Source organism: Amia ocellicauda, chromosome 19 (assembly GCF_036373705.1).
Source record: "Amia ocellicauda isolate fAmiCal2 chromosome 19, fAmiCal2.hap1, whole genome shotgun sequence".
In the NCBI taxonomy this organism is placed as follows: Eukaryota; Metazoa; Chordata; class Actinopteri; order Amiiformes; family Amiidae; genus Amia; species Amia ocellicauda.
In genome coordinates, this window is record NC_089868.1 from 9,340,020 (window position 1) to 9,357,171 (window position 17,152).

The 17,152-nt window shown below is 37.4% G+C and overlaps 1 protein-coding gene across 1 annotated transcript in view; it reads left to right on the forward strand.

Annotated features, from left to right (window-relative positions):
* lrrc7 (leucine rich repeat containing 7) overlaps positions 1-17,152 on the forward strand; it is a 150,782-nt gene that overhangs the window by 76,670 nt on the left and 56,960 nt on the right. The window contains exons 3-7 of the mRNA XM_066692203.1: positions 266-383; positions 491-569; positions 1,852-1,941; positions 3,459-3,515; positions 9,809-9,872. Coding sequence (XP_066548300.1) covers positions 266-383; positions 491-569; positions 1,852-1,941; positions 3,459-3,515; positions 9,809-9,872 — 408 coding nt within the window. The remainder of the gene's footprint in view (positions 1-265; positions 384-490; positions 570-1,851; positions 1,942-3,458; positions 3,516-9,808; positions 9,873-17,152) is intronic.

Below are 17,152 nucleotides of genomic sequence, written 5' to 3' on the forward strand. Positions count from 1 at the left end.
TAATAGTTTATATATTTTAGACTATGATTCCAAGATATGCTGGAAAGACGTCCAGAATCAAGATTTTCTTATTTAACCTCCCCCTGCCTTTGGTGATACAATGTGCAGAGTTTAACTGACCAGTGTGTGGGTTGTTTTTGTTTTATCAAATGCCTATACAATAAATTAATGTAACTATTGGACAAGACTCAATCCAAGAATGCATGTAGAACTATGAGATCTGCATGGAATATTGTATGACTAAATTAATAACCTTGTTTTCCAGCAATTATTCAACTGTCAAGCACTTCGGAAACTGAGTATGCCTGACAATGACCTCTCCAATCTGCCCACCACCATTGCCAGCCTTGTAAACCTTAAGGAGCTAGACATCAGCAAAAATGGTAAGGGTTCTGGAGATTGGCAAATATATAAGAGTCTGTAAGCTAGAAAATAAAATCTGCTTGGCTTTGAATCTCATCTCATTACATGTTTTTCTTTTATCTTTAAGGTATTCAAGAGTTCCCAGATAACATTAAATGCTGTAAATGTTTAACAGTTGTCGAAGCGAGTGTCAATCCAATTACCAAGTAAGTATCCTCATGTTATTCAATGCTTACTCTCCCATATTAAGAATTACTTTGTACGACTTTTGCTTATATGTGTGTTATTAAAGACAAAATTTTCCTGAAGTCAAACATATATGGCTTGATATTGAATACTGCTATGAACATAAATATTGCATGATAGTAAACAGTATGTATTAAAGATTAACTTGGTTTCAGTTTGTGATTAATAAATCTGCAGTCTCTGTGCCAGATAACTAACATATTGAGCTTTTCTAAACTTATTTACACCAGGGAGTTTTAATTGATTCATTTTTTTTACCTTGAATTAGATTGCAATCAGCATCATGGGTTGGGAGAATGATTTTCCGATGGAACATATTTTCACTGTGTAGCATTTTTTAGGACTAACATGTTCTTGAGTTGAACATGCTCTCCATACCATCTTTTAAACTGTTGATGGGTTTTGTGCCTCAACACGTTCCACAATTTTGTTTATTTTTTTCTGGTTTAAATTTGCTTCACGCTTGGGACTTTTTCCATTTTCACATCAACTATTCTGAACAGCGATATCAAATGCACATGTACATATTTCGCACCTCCAGTTTTCAAGAAATACCTTGAAAGACTGAGGTTAACCAACCCAGGGAACAGTGGTCCCATTAGCAGCAGGGGTTTGAATGTTGCGGAGACAATGGGCTCATGAAATGAGATTCGGCATTTCCCGTGTCTATCAGACGACGTGGATTTCAGCTTAGCGGGTCACAATTCTCATTCAGTGTCCCTCATTTAAAAGATTCCTGTTATTTTTGATTGCATTGCCAACGCATATAACATTACATTACCAACACGTATTTGTGGCGAAGAACCCTCCGAATCTACAAGCTGTCCTTTGCAAATTATGAAAGTGATCCAATCTGTAATCCAATCCCCAGGGGTTTTATGATTTCTGATGCAACGTTACAAGACACATACAGATCTTAGGCCAAAATGTCCTACAAGCCCACAAAGCAAATCACACTAAAATAATTGCAAATATCTTTATTGCTCTTTTTGAAAAATATTTAATACCAGCTTGACCTTAAGTTAAAGGGTACTTAACACTGTATGCTAGATGTGAAATAATTTCAAACAAGATAAGAAAAGGCGTGAATAGACAAGCAGGCTTTGCTGTGGATGGAACCACGTCATGACTACAACATCCAGATGTTTTTGACTTTTCTTTTTTACTCTGATGTACTTAACCCTCTAAATTGAGCACAGTGTCAGAGTTTAAGCGGATCTCATTCTCAACTCTTTCCCCCAGACTCCCAGATGGCTTCACGCAGCTCCTAAACCTGACACAGCTCTTCTTAAACGATGCCTTTCTGGAATATCTTCCTGCCAACTTCGGGAGGTAAGATTAAGCAGTTTGGCTGTAGTATATGAGAATTCAAATAATACTGATGTCAGAAGCCGTTTTTAATTCAACTGAGATCAGTTTGAAGTGAAGTTGTCCAAATACCCCTGTGTTTGAGTTTTGCATTGTTCTTTTATATGACGTAGAGAAATGGACACAAGAGCTCCCCAAATTTCCTCAGAACACAAAATTCCTTATTTACACTATACATGAGCTTGTATTACATTTCTGGAAAAAATGTAGCTGGAGCAAGACCAAAAAAGCAAGACCACTAGGGCACAGCAAATCCTCTGATAAGGATCTGAAACACTTTTATATTGGAGATAAAGAATCCAATGGAGGAAAAAAATGAATCCTAGCATCAGTATTCCCTTTCTAATAGTCCACATAATCTTTTATTGTCTTTGGCACATGTGTGACAAAGTGTGACACTGATGTACTGGTATAACATTGAAATCATTAGGGAAACAATAGATTAATCAGTTAAGCAGACTTGTGGTTTTTAACATGTCAAATAATGCATTTAGCTAATTGAAAAATCCTAAAACTAAAGATATGACATGCACTTAAATACATTTGAGCACACTGTATTCAAACATGTTATGCGGCAATATATTTTTAATGTTTAGGTACATTAAAAAAATTTAAAAATAAAAAGAAATGCTAATATAACATTATATAGATCAAAATGTCTGTCTATCTCTCAATCTATATCTGTATGGATACTGCCTCTGTATATCTATCTATTTACCTGCACACCTGCCTACCAATTTATCTATCTGTACATCTGTACATTTGATACATGTTGATACAATATATATGTATGGAGGCATGCATGATTATATATTAGTTTATATGTAAGTATGGGAAGCTACAAAGTCACTAAATAGAACAGAGTTAAGAATATTTGACCATTTTGAATGTTTGCAAGTGAAGTTGTTCACTTGTCAAGCTGTGCCCATTTCCTTATGCTGCGCTCAATCAGCTATCCCAGAGTTCCACTCTAGAGGTGTCTGCATTTCACGAAAGGATCATTAGCTTCGTTTTTGAGTTTCTGTGAAGCTTTTTAACTGTAAAGGAAGAGCTGCAGTCTCTAATTTGTAGAATAATTCATCCATTCAAATGTTGTGGCTCAGTTTGTGCAATTTATTTCAGTTTTCTTTTTCAGCTTTAGATAAACATTGTGTGTTTATTGTCAGCCTAAACATGGCCAGGGAAAGTTGCTTACCAGGGGGCTGTAGGCATTGTATATAGTATGCAGTATATAATTACACATTCCTTCTTTTTCTTGCAACTTCTTAAATTGTGTTGGAATCCAAGGATCAATGTAGTGTGTTCGCTTTTCAAAATGTTTCTCCTGGGGAAATGATAATCCGTTTGATGGGGCAAATCTCACGGAAACTAATTATTACATTCTGACATCAATTCTTGAAGTGATTGTGTGAATTTGTTTTGCTGATAACACTGCAGTTGGGGATTTCAAGCCTATTTTTCTCCATTTATCTCCCTCTTAGACTTACCAAATTGCGCATTTTGGAACTCCGAGAAAATCACCTGAAAACATTACCAAAGTAAGTAGCTCATCTCTTATTTAAAACCAGTCTTCTCCCTAGTTTAATGCCAGCGGAATGCCAAATGCTGTTGATTTTTTTTCTCTCTCAGCTCTCATCGTTAAAAATATAATCATGAAAAGATGAAGGCTCCAGCGTATCGCAAATTTCATCACAGTGTTCTGGGTCATTGTTAATCCCCAGAGAAAACATCTGTACTTCATTAAATAGACTAGCACCCCAAGATGATGAAGTTTTCTTTCCTTTTCTTTTTTCTTTTTGATATTGATAGACTCTCCTTAAGTTCTCAACACAACATGAGTCTCCAGACATTCACACAATGTACGCAGAACAGAAACAGGAAGGGCTTTAGGAAGTAATTGTATTAGTTGGTGCGATATTCTCTTAGGAATATGATACAATGTACTATCAAAGGTATTTCTTTTATCTTTTGTGGAGCTAACCATCCAATAATCTTAAAATAATATGCAACCCTTGGGAAGTAGCATAAATCCTACTGATGCAATCTACCAAACTGCTCAAACCTTCACTAAAACCTTACAGCTTCCAATTGTTGCAATAAAACAAAAGCATATACATATTCTGTTATCAACAGGTTTTATTTTTTTGTTTTAATTTCTGTGCACAGACTGTATGCATATTTCCTGAAATGCATTTTTGTCATCCCAAATCGCTTGAAATCAATTACATTCTAGCCATCGAGGAAGCCCACTCAGTTCAACCTACACACCTCTGTGTTTAGGAAGACTTTTTTTTCTGTACGAGAGCCAGTGGTGTAGCTATGAAATGTGGCTGTTTATATAAGTCCTGACAGTTTACCAGCCTGCAAGCCAATAAAGCCAGCATGAATCATTAAAACTGAAGAGGGTGGAATTATTCTATAAGGCAGCGGTTGAGATTTCGTCCTCTCTTCTAGAATATCGGCAGGATTGCAGTGCACTCCAGGGGCCCAGCACCATGGTTTTGTATGTCACATGTCACATTTTTATATTTCTTTAGCACCTTATATTGCCCCTATGGACTGTGCAGTGCCTTATACTGCCCCTGTGGGCTGATGCTTCCCACTGTAATGCACATTGATATAATTTGGCAATTAATCAATCAGTTGTAATTTTAGAGTTGCCTTTAACGCATCTCTAAGCACTTTCACAATGTCACTATACAGACAGACTGTCCATATTATTGTCTTCAAGTTCTAGGTGCAATTCATTTGAAGAAAACTGTTAAAACTGATGATTAGTGGGATTGCAATGTCAATTTTAGTAAGGCAATGATTACAACATCTTTTCAAATCTATATATTGATACTGACCAATAATGGGACCTCTGTAGGTCATGTGATCCGACACACTGACTCACCCTCCCCAGGGCTTATGGGAAATCTCGTGCTGGCATGCCGTCCAATTCATACCCCTGCTAGAACTATATAACAATATGTGTATTATTATAATTTAATTAAGTTTAACTTTTTTGACGACCATTGAATATAATTTTCCATCCAATGGTATAACCGATTATAACAAGAAATGTTACAAAGATCATTTTTTTCTCGAGCACAAAATCCATTCCTCATAATTAAAATATCAGTAACCGTTACAGTGTACTTCATGACTTCCTGACAACTAATCTTTTTAATCACTACTTAAAATGATCTTCGCAAAGCTAACGTGATTTCCCATTCACACATTACACTCACCTAAAGGATTATTAGGAACACCTGTTCAATTTCTCATTAATGCAATTATCTAACCAACCAATCACATGGCAGTTGCTTCAATGCATTTAGGGGTGTGGTCCTGGTCAAGACAATCTCCTGAACTCCAAACTGAATGTCTGAATGGGAAAGAAAGGTGATTTAAGCAATTTTGAGCGTGGCATGGTTGTTGGTGACAGACGGGCCGCTCTGAGTATTTCACAATCTGCTCAGTTACTGGGATTTTCATGCACAACCATTTCTAGGGTTTACAAAGAATGGTGTGAAAAGGGAAAAACATCCAGTATGCGGCAGTCCTGTGGGCGAAAATGCCTTGTTGATGATAGAGGTCAGAGGAGAATGGGCCGACTGATTCAAGCTGATAGAAGAGCAACTTTGACTGAAATAACCACTCGTTACAACCGAGGTATGCAGCAAAGCATTTGTGAAGCCACAACACGTACAACCTTGAGGCGGATGGGCTACAACAGCAGAAGACCCCACCGGGTACCACTCATCTCCACTACAAATAGGAAAAAGAGGCTACAATTTGCACAAGCTCACCACAATTGGACAGTTGGAGACTGGAAAAATGTTGCCTGGTCTGATGAGTCTTGATTTCTGTTGAGACATTCAGATGGTAGAGTCAGAATTTGGCGTAAACAGAATGAGAACATGGATCCATCATGCCTTGTTACCACTGTGCAGGCTGGTGGTGGTGGTGTAATGGTGTGGGGGATGTTTTCTTGGCACACTTTAGGCCCCTTAGTGCCAATTGGGCATCGTTTAAATGCCACGGCCTACCTGAGCATTGTTTCTGACCATGTCCATCCCTTTATGACCACCATGTACCCATCCTCTGATGGCTACTTCCAGCAGGATAATGCACCATGTCACAAAGGTCGAATCATTTCAAATTGGTTTCTTGAACATGACAATGAGTTCACTGTACTAAACTGGCCCCCACAGTCACCAGATCTCAACCCAATAGAGCATCTTTGGGATGTGGTGGAACGGGAGCTTCGTGCCCTGGATGTGCATCCCACAAATCTCCATCAACTGCAAGATGCTATCCTATCAATATGGGCCAACATTTCTAAAGAATGCTTTCAGCACCTTGTTGAATCAATGCCACGTAGAATTAAGGCAGTTTAAGGCGAAAGGGGGTCAAACACAGTATTAGTATGGTGTTCCTAATAATCCTTTAGGTGAGTGTATAATAGTATATTAGGAAGATGAAACAGACTGGAAAAGTACTGATTGTCTTCTGTGAAAAATAGATCTTATGCTCAAAAAAATAAAAAAAAATCATACAGTGGTCTAGGTAATTTAAAATAAACTTGACAGATTTTACCTTGTAAGTGAAAATAAAAAACTTGGCTGCTTTTTTGTCAGACAAATTATGTTCCTGTTATTTTCCATTATGTGAAGCATTAGACTGTTGTCAATCCCATTTAGAAATACCACATGTAAATTATGGATGCAAAATCATAATTAAAAAAATATATATTAATCTCCCAGATAAGAAAGGCCTTGATTGAAATAAGGTTTGTTCCACCCTTTTTGGTTATTAATTTCTAAATTAAAAATGAAATGTCTGTGTAGAACAGTGCGTAATGGTATTGCAGGCGATGAACTGGAACAGATGATGTTGTGATTTATTGCAGCTAAACTGCTTTTACACCATTGGCCCTAGAGAAAGTGACAGTTTGCATGTTTGCTTATACGCTTGTACAGTCAGTGAGGGATTCTGATTGAAAATGATGTTTATCTGCATTATCTTTACCCAGTGGAAGATAATGTTACACTCCGAGAGATGGAAGTAAAGTAAGATGTACTGTAGTGCATTGTAAAAATGTCAATCAGAATTGCATGTGCCAAGTTATTTGTATTGTTTATTACAATACACTACATCTCAACAATGCAGGAAGGAATTTAGATTTTCAGACTAACTTTAAAATTGTATTATAGAATTTTAAGGCCGTGAATTTTTGAACCAGTGTTGAAGTAGAAAAAGGTACAAGAAAGGTTTGTCACAGCGTTTCCTCATCCCAAAGCAACGAAAGTGCCAAAAACGTATCATATGATTTGCAATTTACATGTATCTAACTTTGTGCAATGGCACAGTCCTGCCTCCCCTCCCCCTTTAAGTAATCATATCCAATTCATCTAAAACATTAATTATCTTTAAGAAAATGTCTGTTCTTTATGTGTGCTTTAAGATGGAATCAAGGAGGTCTAAAGCTGTAAAGGAAATTAATAATTAGGCTTTACCCCAATTATCGCATATATCCCTTCATTGATTTATCTTCTGATCACAATTAATTTATAATCGTATCCCAGGAGACATGCTAACCTGAAATCAAAAAGCCACACTTAAAAAACGGTGTAGTGATTAATATACCGGCAGAGCAGGTTCAATTGTAAACCCCATTCTCCTCTTTTGTTCTTTTGATTGTGTGCCGATTAACCAAGATAAATAATACACAGGGCTTTGTTTATAGCACTTTTTAACTGCCTGTCACAGGACGCCGGCTCCTTCATAGCTTCTCTCGTTCCTCCAGGGAGCCATTGACAAACAAAGCCCCCCCCACCCCCCTGAAGAGCATGGATCTGACATGATTTGCAAAAAAAAAATAATCCCTGATTAATACAGCTGCTGGGGATCTGCACCTTTGTTTTGAAACAAGGTCATACAAAGGGAGTGCTTATTCTGGGAGATCCAGATAATCTATATTACCATCACATACAATCAGGGCCAGACACACAAGCATACTGACGCATTGTGTGCACTTCCATAATCTTAATGGGATTTTGCCGATAATTTTCTCTATTTTTCTTTTCCCTCCCTCCATCTGCTTGACCCCCTGGCAGTATCTGTTAGGACATTCATGAATGCAGACAAAATCCGTTCTCTGCTTTGAGATGCCAATTGAAACATCATAATTTGTAGTCTTCCCTATTTCTGGTGTTACCCAACAGATATCACTTTATAAAGGGATCTGAAGTATTTTATTTGCCAATTTTAACTATTTTGGAAGGACTTTACTTTTTTGACTCCTTTAAGTGTGTTCTGGTTTTTCTTGTACACTTCAATGCATTTGTAAAGCTTGTACTTCCATATACAGATGGGTGACAAATTAAAGGAAAAACCAACATAAAGTGTCTCAGGAAGGTGTTGGGCACCACGAGCCCCAGAACAGCTTCAGTGCTCTTGGCACAGATTCTACGAGTCTCTGGACTCTACTGGAGGGATGAACACTATTCTTCCAAAAGATATTCCCTCATTTGGTGTTTTGATGATGGTGGTGGAGACCGCTGTCTAACATGTCGGTCCAGAATCTCCCATAGGTGTTCAATTGGGTTGAGATCTGGTGACTGCGAAGGCCATAGCATATGATTCACATCATTTTCATACTCATCACACCATTCAGTGAGCCCCCGTGCCCTGTGGATGGGGCATTGTCATCCTGGAAGAGACCACTCCCATCAGGACAGAAATGTGGCACCATAGGATAAAGGTGATCACTCAGAATAACTTTGTCATGATTTGCAGTGACCCTTCCCTCTAAGGGGACAAGTGGACCCACACCATGCCAGGAAAATGCCCCCCACAGCATAACAGAGCCTCTGGACCCCCTCACTGTAGGGGTCAAGCAGTCAAGCCTGTCCTGTTCTCTTGGTGTCGCCACACATGCACTTGCCCACTTGTCCAGAACACGAGCCAGTTGAGCGTCTGTGTGACTGAAGCTCCTGCCATTCGTGCCCCAATAATGACCCCTCTTTCAAAGTCACTTAGATCCTTTTCTCTTGCCATCTTGATCCAAATTCGAGGTCAACTGGGCCTGCTCAGATTTTTTATACATGACACAGAGCATGATGGGATGTTAATTGCTTAATTGTGTCATGCAGTACACCAGTTTGGAGGCATCTGCATTAATTATGTTCCTCCACTCATTTATTCAGGTTTTTCCTTTAAATTGTCACCCATCTGTATGTCCTGGTTCTGACCTCTGGAGATATGTTAGTGACAAGTGACAATATTTTTGAAATGTCTGTATAAATATTTTTGGTGAACGTGTCTCATTAGAATGCAAATTCTGAATGTCATCTTTGTAACCGCGGCAGTGCAGGTTGATCTGAACAATATGTGTAATGCATAATTAATTTGTTATGGGCTAATACTGGTTTTAACTCTCTCGTGCAGCAGAGGAATGGGACAAAATATGTACTTTTCTCCCATATGCTTATGTTATTGCGAGTATATCCATCATTTAATTAAAATGTCACTAATTGTATTGGATTATTGACTACTAACTCAGGGATGGCACTCTATCAATCCCCACTCTTTAATTTAGACTTGCCAACCACCTAGTGTTTTTAATAGGCTTTAGGGTGTTGGTTAGTCCTGTTATGTTCATACACTTAAGTATTTTATCGTGTTTCTCTGAATTTATTTTCAGATGCTCAGAGCATTATTATCCCTCGGAGGGGGAATGAACTGCCTATTGCAGTAGAGGCAGTTGGCTTACGATTCTCTCTAAACTGTGACATTGTTTCCCTGCCAGGTTCTCAGTCTTCTCCCCTCTTGTTTGCTGTAGGTCAATACACAGACTGACGCAGCTGGAGCGGTTAGACCTGGGCAGCAATGAATTCACTGAACTGGTAAGAAAACAGAGCTCATCCAAAGCGCCAGTCACGTCAACAGCTTGTCTTAGGACAGACGGTTGTGACCGAGCAGAGGTCTGTGATGGACTCACTCGTTTGGTTGTTCCTGGGGGTGAAATAAAGCGAGTCAGTTGAGCTAATTCAAGTAGCCGTTTAAAATGTCAATTTAAACTATGTCTGATTAACTTCAGAACTGTTTATTCATTTGAAGTAGTGGTGTCATTCCACAGACATCAATTGGCAAGAAAATCTTTACACTCAGTCAGTTGGAACCATGACAGATTCCTCTCGGCTGATTCAGTGTTCAATAAACTCTGCTTAATAAATCCATATAGTTTAATGAACAGTATTTATTAAACTAAATGAATCCGCAGATAACATTGTTTCAAATGAGGTATGCATACGAACAGTATTAAACTAAATGAAACCGCAGATAACATTATTTCAACTGAGGTATGAATACAATAGACTACCACTTACACATGCAAATGCCATATGTAAAGGTCTTTATCTGTTCTTGTGCTATGCCTTGCAGTAAACTGTAGTGGATCTCAGTGTCTCTAAAATATAAATGTTTTCCCTGCTATGGTATGAATAATATGACAAATAGATAAGAAGGTCTCAAGAATAATTCAAATTTAACTACACCTCACACGCTTAGTGAAGTTTAAAATTAATGGTTAAACAGCATAAGGTGCAAGGTACAACGCTGTTTAAAGGCGATCAATATTCCTGGTTGATCGTAGGGGTTTTGTAATCTTTGCAACTGTATTCCACAGTGATGAAGTGTTTGATTAAACCGCTGTGCTAGCACAAATGTAGCTCACAGCTCAGCCAAATGTTCAATGGCTGCCGTTTGATTCCCAATCAATACTGACAAGCACACTCAATTATGCTCTTGGTTAGGGGGTTAAGAATTAGAAATGTATTAAAAGGATGAGACAATCCCAAGGATCTTGCTACATAATACAGAGGCACACAGTACTGAAAGGTTAGGGGTTTTGCTTGAGTGACAAGTGATTATAAGCTGTATGGAAAGTAGAAAATGGAAGAGGGCACTTAAGGGTCACCAACATTTAATTGTCTATATTATCTGTGTATCATGTGTAACTTTTATAATTCTTCCAAAACGTGCCGGAAGTGAAAGTTCTGTGGGAGAATCTAAAATAAAGTGAAAGAGCATCAGTCAGGAGGTAGGAACTTTCTTTTTTTTTTTTTTTTATTAACAGCACATTTATATAACTATTTAACACATTTTCATGTTCAGAGATTACGAAACCGATCCCTATAATTCGATGTATTCATGATCCCGTTTAGCACAAATTGTTCTAGAAGTACTGTGTCCTGCAAAGCGAGGTATAACTGTGTAGTCTTTTGTGCTGGTGCTTTTAATGAATCAATATTAGTTCGTATTTTAAGCAGAATGTCTATTTCCTAATTCCCTTTACCAGCAAATAAACTGCACTTTAATTATTTATACATTTGTGTTTATATGCTAGATTAATCTCCAGGGTAACAGATTAATCTGATGTTTAAGAAAATTACAGCTCCTAAATAAAAGGACAAGGTAAATGTTAACAATAATGAGGGCTGCCTACATTTGACTTTCTGCTGTCCTTCCCTGCCTTTAAAGTTGTAAAAATAAAATAAACTGCATAGTATATTTAACAAGTTGAGTGTATTTTTTATTCTGTTAAATATAGTAGACCTATAGAGAATTAAGTTGCATGATTTATACTGTGATAAACCAGTCACCGCTGTGTTGTAGTTTACGGTTATCATACAGTGGAATTTGGATACTGTCCCATCCCTAATATATATATACACTTAGCTAATTTAAAATTCTATATATAATGTATATATGACTTTAATATGTTTTTCATGTTCCTTGTTTCCTCCTAAGATGTAGGATTCCAATGAGGTTTACTGTCAGTTTATTTTCGGTTAGCTGTTTCCTTATTTAATTAATTCCTTCATCCTGTATCCAAATATGAAAGCTGTGGGAAAGCCATCTCTTAAATAATTACAGCAGCATTTATAAAAAAAGGCTCTGCATGCATTCCTAGATGGCTTTAAAGGCGCAGTGCTCAGGAAAGACACCCCAGATCTGTGAAGTCCTACTTCGGCTCTCAAAGACCTGTTTGGCACAGTTTGGTCTTACAATCCCACATTTAGTTTTCAATTATTGTTCCCTAGAGACTTACATGAACAGCAGAACAAATAGGAAACATATATTACTAAAAAATATATTTACATCCCCATTTCCAACTGAGCAGATGGCTTGGAAGTTCATGACTTTGTTTTGAGTCCTATGATATGCAGCCGTTCATTCTTTAATTATTTTCCTGCTCCCTACTTCCTGTGAAATATGTCTTAGCCGACAACCTTGGGACTAATGACCCCCTGAACTGCCCCTTCATCCTCCTCTAATCATGCACCAGCCCGCTTCCCCTTGGGCCACTGGAAGCTCACATGAACACGTTGTCATTACGGAGCTACACATTTCTGTCGACAGCTGAACTCACATTTAGCAGCCCTTAATTGCGGGTTTGAAGTCAGCCTAGAAAATATTTAACAAAAAAAAAATTCAGTAGCTCATCAATGTAACACCACTGAATTTGATTTGTTTTTACTTCTTGAGAGCAAATTTGACCTTGAAACTTTACCCTAAAGAAGGAATACAGATTGTGTAGTTTAATGAATATTTTGCAGTCTGTGTCAGTCATACCTGTTCTTTGGACCGTGGTTGTGCTGTGCCTGAGAAATCAGTCAATTTTCACCTCTTTAATTGACTTACTGATGCTTTCGTTAGTGCAGAAAGAACCTGTCTGGATTCACATTCTCTAAAAATAGAAACACTCTATTAAGGGTTTTCCATACCGTGTGTACATTTTTGCTTTCGTCAGGAAAAAAAAAATCTTTTGAAATAAAGTCACTTTTTCAATTTAACTTTTCAGGTTATATACTGCTTAATATTATTTTTCACAGCTTTAAAATCTTAATATTAACATTTTCCTTTTATCACATGCACATATTTTTACTTAATATGCAATGAAAGTAAGTGAAAAACAGAGGGGCTGAGAATACATTTCATAAACAAATTAATGCATATGCAGATGTCCTAAGTGCTAGTGATTTAAAGTAAATACAATGTTTTGGATTTGAAAATTAATGTCTGGCTGGATGCAGAAATATGAAAACATTTGTTAAAGCTAAGGCCTAAAAATAGACTTCAAAAAAGGTGCATAATTAAAAGAGAAAATAAGTCAAATAAAAAATAAATAAAGATAAGTGTAAATAACAATAACGCAAAAGGTTATTATTGCTCTTGGAATTGCTACAAGCACAGCATTAGTGTTTCCAGTGAAGCAGATACTGAGTTTGTCTCAATGGTTTGGAGGGAAGTTTCAACATTCAGCTGTATGGAAAGCAAGATCATTTAATTATATTAATAAGCAAATTATGTTCAACACATACAAAGGCAGACTGCTAAACTTGAGTTTCAGAGAATCAACTATTCAATCAGTTTCCTGTATAAACTGTTTGGCTAGTGACATGAACGCATTGCCAGTTAATTTTCTAAGAATTGGAAAGAAAGAACAAATACTCTCATTGCAGTGTTTGACCATTGTGTATTAAATTTAATTAAAACACGGAATTGCAGCTGGATGCGTTGGCTTAAAAACAGTGGCCAATGGTGGTAAGTCCCACAGACCCATATGGTAAAGACAAGGATATTTGTAGTAGTTGCTACAATTAAAGTCATACTTCCATTGCTTATTCTTCATATGTTTCTCTGGGTTTGTAATTCCATTAATTGCTCACCAATGACTTTTTAATCTTGGCTGTATTTTGTAATACACATGATCAAGCATTTTAATTGAAAATCCCATGTCACAGCAGAGTAAAAGAAAATTCCATATGAATGGAAGTAATGCTCTCAAATTACACTAATTAGGTTTGGAGAAACCGAACATACGTTTTTGAACATCTGTTTAAGGCCTTTGGTGGTATTAGTTATTTTTCCAGAAGTGTTGTATTGAATTCAGCCTACTATACATAGTACTGCTTCCCCACGCTTGAACCAGTGGTACTTACTAATTCATTAAGTTTAATAAATATTTTTGATTTAAGGATGCTCATTTAACAGTGGAACATTTCCGACATTTGTTGACTGATGAGTCAGTGTAGCGAGTAGTATTAGTATTGCAGTTGCAATTAAAACTTGTGTCTGCAACTCCATACATATCTGAACTTAAATGATTGACCTGCCATCTTTTCCACTACTTGAGTTTCAAGTAAACTTAAATAAATTGATATATCATTGATAATGTAGTATTTCATTGAGTGCATATTGTTTAAAAAACTGACTAACACTGGTTCAGTTGTAAATATGATTACATGTATGCAGGGAGAAGAAATTGCATAGAGATAAGATAAGATAGCGCCAGAACCACTACAGATTTGTATTTTGTATGCAACATGTACACACAACAATACTGCAGGTTCAATGTCTGCAAATTTGGCAGCATTTACACATTCATATGGATGTTTCAACATATTTCCCTAATATCATTAAGATTGTCTCTATGCTGGTGTAAGCGTTGGTTTCTCACGCTATTCTAGTTATATTGTGCCTTTTTTTCTTTCTCCAAACTCAAAGCTTCCTTATTTTGCCTTCTGCCACTGTCACTTGCTATCAATTGTGATGTAATCATTTCTCCCAGCAACACTGTGAGCATTTGGCAAAACAGGAAATGACATTTACTTGTAAGAAACACAAGTGTCTTTGCCGGTATTGCACTTTATACCCAGAAGAAGCTGCTTCAGTTCTCTATATACAGAGCAATTTGCTCTTGTGTAAGCATGCCTGACATCAGTTTTATGGTTACAGATACAAAGGGTTTTCTACATTTCATTCCTCCTGATTCCTAATAACCTGGATCCGTTGTTGTTGCTACGTGGCCTAAATCACCCATTTGGTGTTTCTGTATCTTTAGCAATTGAGAACAGGGCTGTGGCTATCCAGGAGTGAGGAATATATTATCATGAATTTTCAATGTAACAATGTTGCAAATATTATTATTAGGTGAAAGGGGGGGGGATTTTAAAAGCCTTGATCTGCAAACAATGAAAGAGAAAAGGCTTTTGAAACCACAGGAGGGAGTAAATCATTCAGAGAAGTACCACATGAAAGACAGATAAAAAGAGAGGAATTGATTATTACGCCACAGATAGATGAACTTTTCATTATACTGCTTTGTTTCCCTGCTTTGGTAGCACGCTATGAACAGAGAAATTAAGGGCTTCGGTCTCAGCTCGCAGATAATTAAAATGCTGCCTGTGTTGTTGTTTTTTCCAGAGGTTATCTAAAATCTAGAATATGAGAATGAAATGTCACCAAAATCGAAATCCCCGGTTTAAGGGAATAGGTTATAAAGAGCAAAATTGCACTCGTCTGGTGCTAAGTGACAATTCTAAATCCCTCTACTGTTTAACACCCTAGAAAAAGAGCATTCACCTAAATCTCTGTCTTTGTGCCTCGGGCAATGTTTGTCACAGTAATGTGCTCGTGTAAAAGTGCAGATTTGTGCTTCAGAAGTAGAGCTCTCATCATTCCTCTGAAGAGTGACCAATGACTAAAGGAGACCCTTCCTATGAAGGTATATGGCAGCGAGGAGAACAAGAAATATTCTGTGCATAGGAGGTTTGAATGTGCATTTGCCATTTCTAATAGGTTGCAAGAGCACGGGATCTTAGACAGTGCTTTCACAAAGAGAAGCAGAGGCAGGGATTAGAGTTGAAGGTCTTTTGTTGAAGTAGCCTTAAACCTGCTGTCTTCAGTGCTCTGTTTAAAGAGACTCATACAGCTCAGAGAGGGAGAAGAGTAAATTAAGCAGGAGCTGCCAACAGGATCCTTCAAGTGATATCAGGGTGGTGAAGCCAAATCAGAATACAAGTAAACGTGGTAAATGCACGAACACAACTACAGGGGAACAATAAAACAAGTCAGAAAGCCGTGTGTGTGAAAAGATGTGTGGTTTGCACTTGGTTCAGTGTAGCTCAAATACAATCAGATTTTTTTTTAAGTCATATCAAATTGTGAGCAATTATTAATGTTTGCCTGAGAGAAAGGGAAAAAAAAGAAAAGGAAATGTGTTTGACAGATGTATTGAGGACACTCAAAATATAAGTTGGGGGTTTTCCATCCAAAGTGTCCCTCGGGACATTGAGTCACAGACAGAGGAGAACGGGAGTCTTGTCTGATCAAACAGAGCCTCAACTTCTCTTAGATTAGCAATAATCTCGTATTTCTCTTGCTTGATCGTTTGTTCATGGAGCAGCACCACTATGTGTACTGCAGGTGCTATCCCGTAATGCATTTTGTTATCTTGTAGATTTTCCAGTATTTGGTTGCTTTTATACAATTGTATGTACTCATTTAGAATTATGAATAACTACATAACAATCTATCCTGGACCTCACAGAACACATTTCCAGAAAGTCGAACACACTCATACCTTTGTTACTCACTGCAGTTCTTCCATAATTTGAACACAGAGTGACAACATGGTAAAAGGTTGCACATTTGTATTTCATCAAACCAATTATTGGTGCTATGTAATTCAAATGAGTGAATGTTTTACCATTTATGGCCTGGGTTACCTTCTAGAGCAGGTCCATAGTTACATGTATGTCCATCTCAGCTTTACCTCAGCAAAGCTTCTTATTTTTCCAATTAATCTTGGTCTCATTTAGTAGGCACTTGGATAGCAGCCCACAACAGAGTCAATTAATTGATAGCATGGTGAGCTTGAGGAGCTGTTATGAATTATTCTGATAATGCCTGATGACTTTACATGACTGGCCACTTTTCTTGGTCAAAATCCCAGCTTTGAAAAACCCAGATGCAAAGCATTTTAAAGCATTTGGGATAAAACAATAAAGTAATCATAAGTGTGCCACCCTTTTCAAAATAAACCTACAGAGGAGAGAAATAAATACAAACAGGCTTTAGTTCAGTTATTGTATTTGTTTAGCTTGACCGTAGGTTGTATGACAGAGAATTCGAACTTTGAGGGAGCTATGTCAAGATTATTGACCTTCAGCTCCTTTTTCCATGGTATCAAGAAGGAAGCTACAATATAAATCGATGTGTTCTGCACCACTGAAGCTACAATAGAAACCCAGAGCGGTGACATTGACCTAGAACTCAACTTTTTAAAACAGAATCGCCCTCGTTGGAAGACTGTTTTTTTAATGGTCCTGTCAGGGGT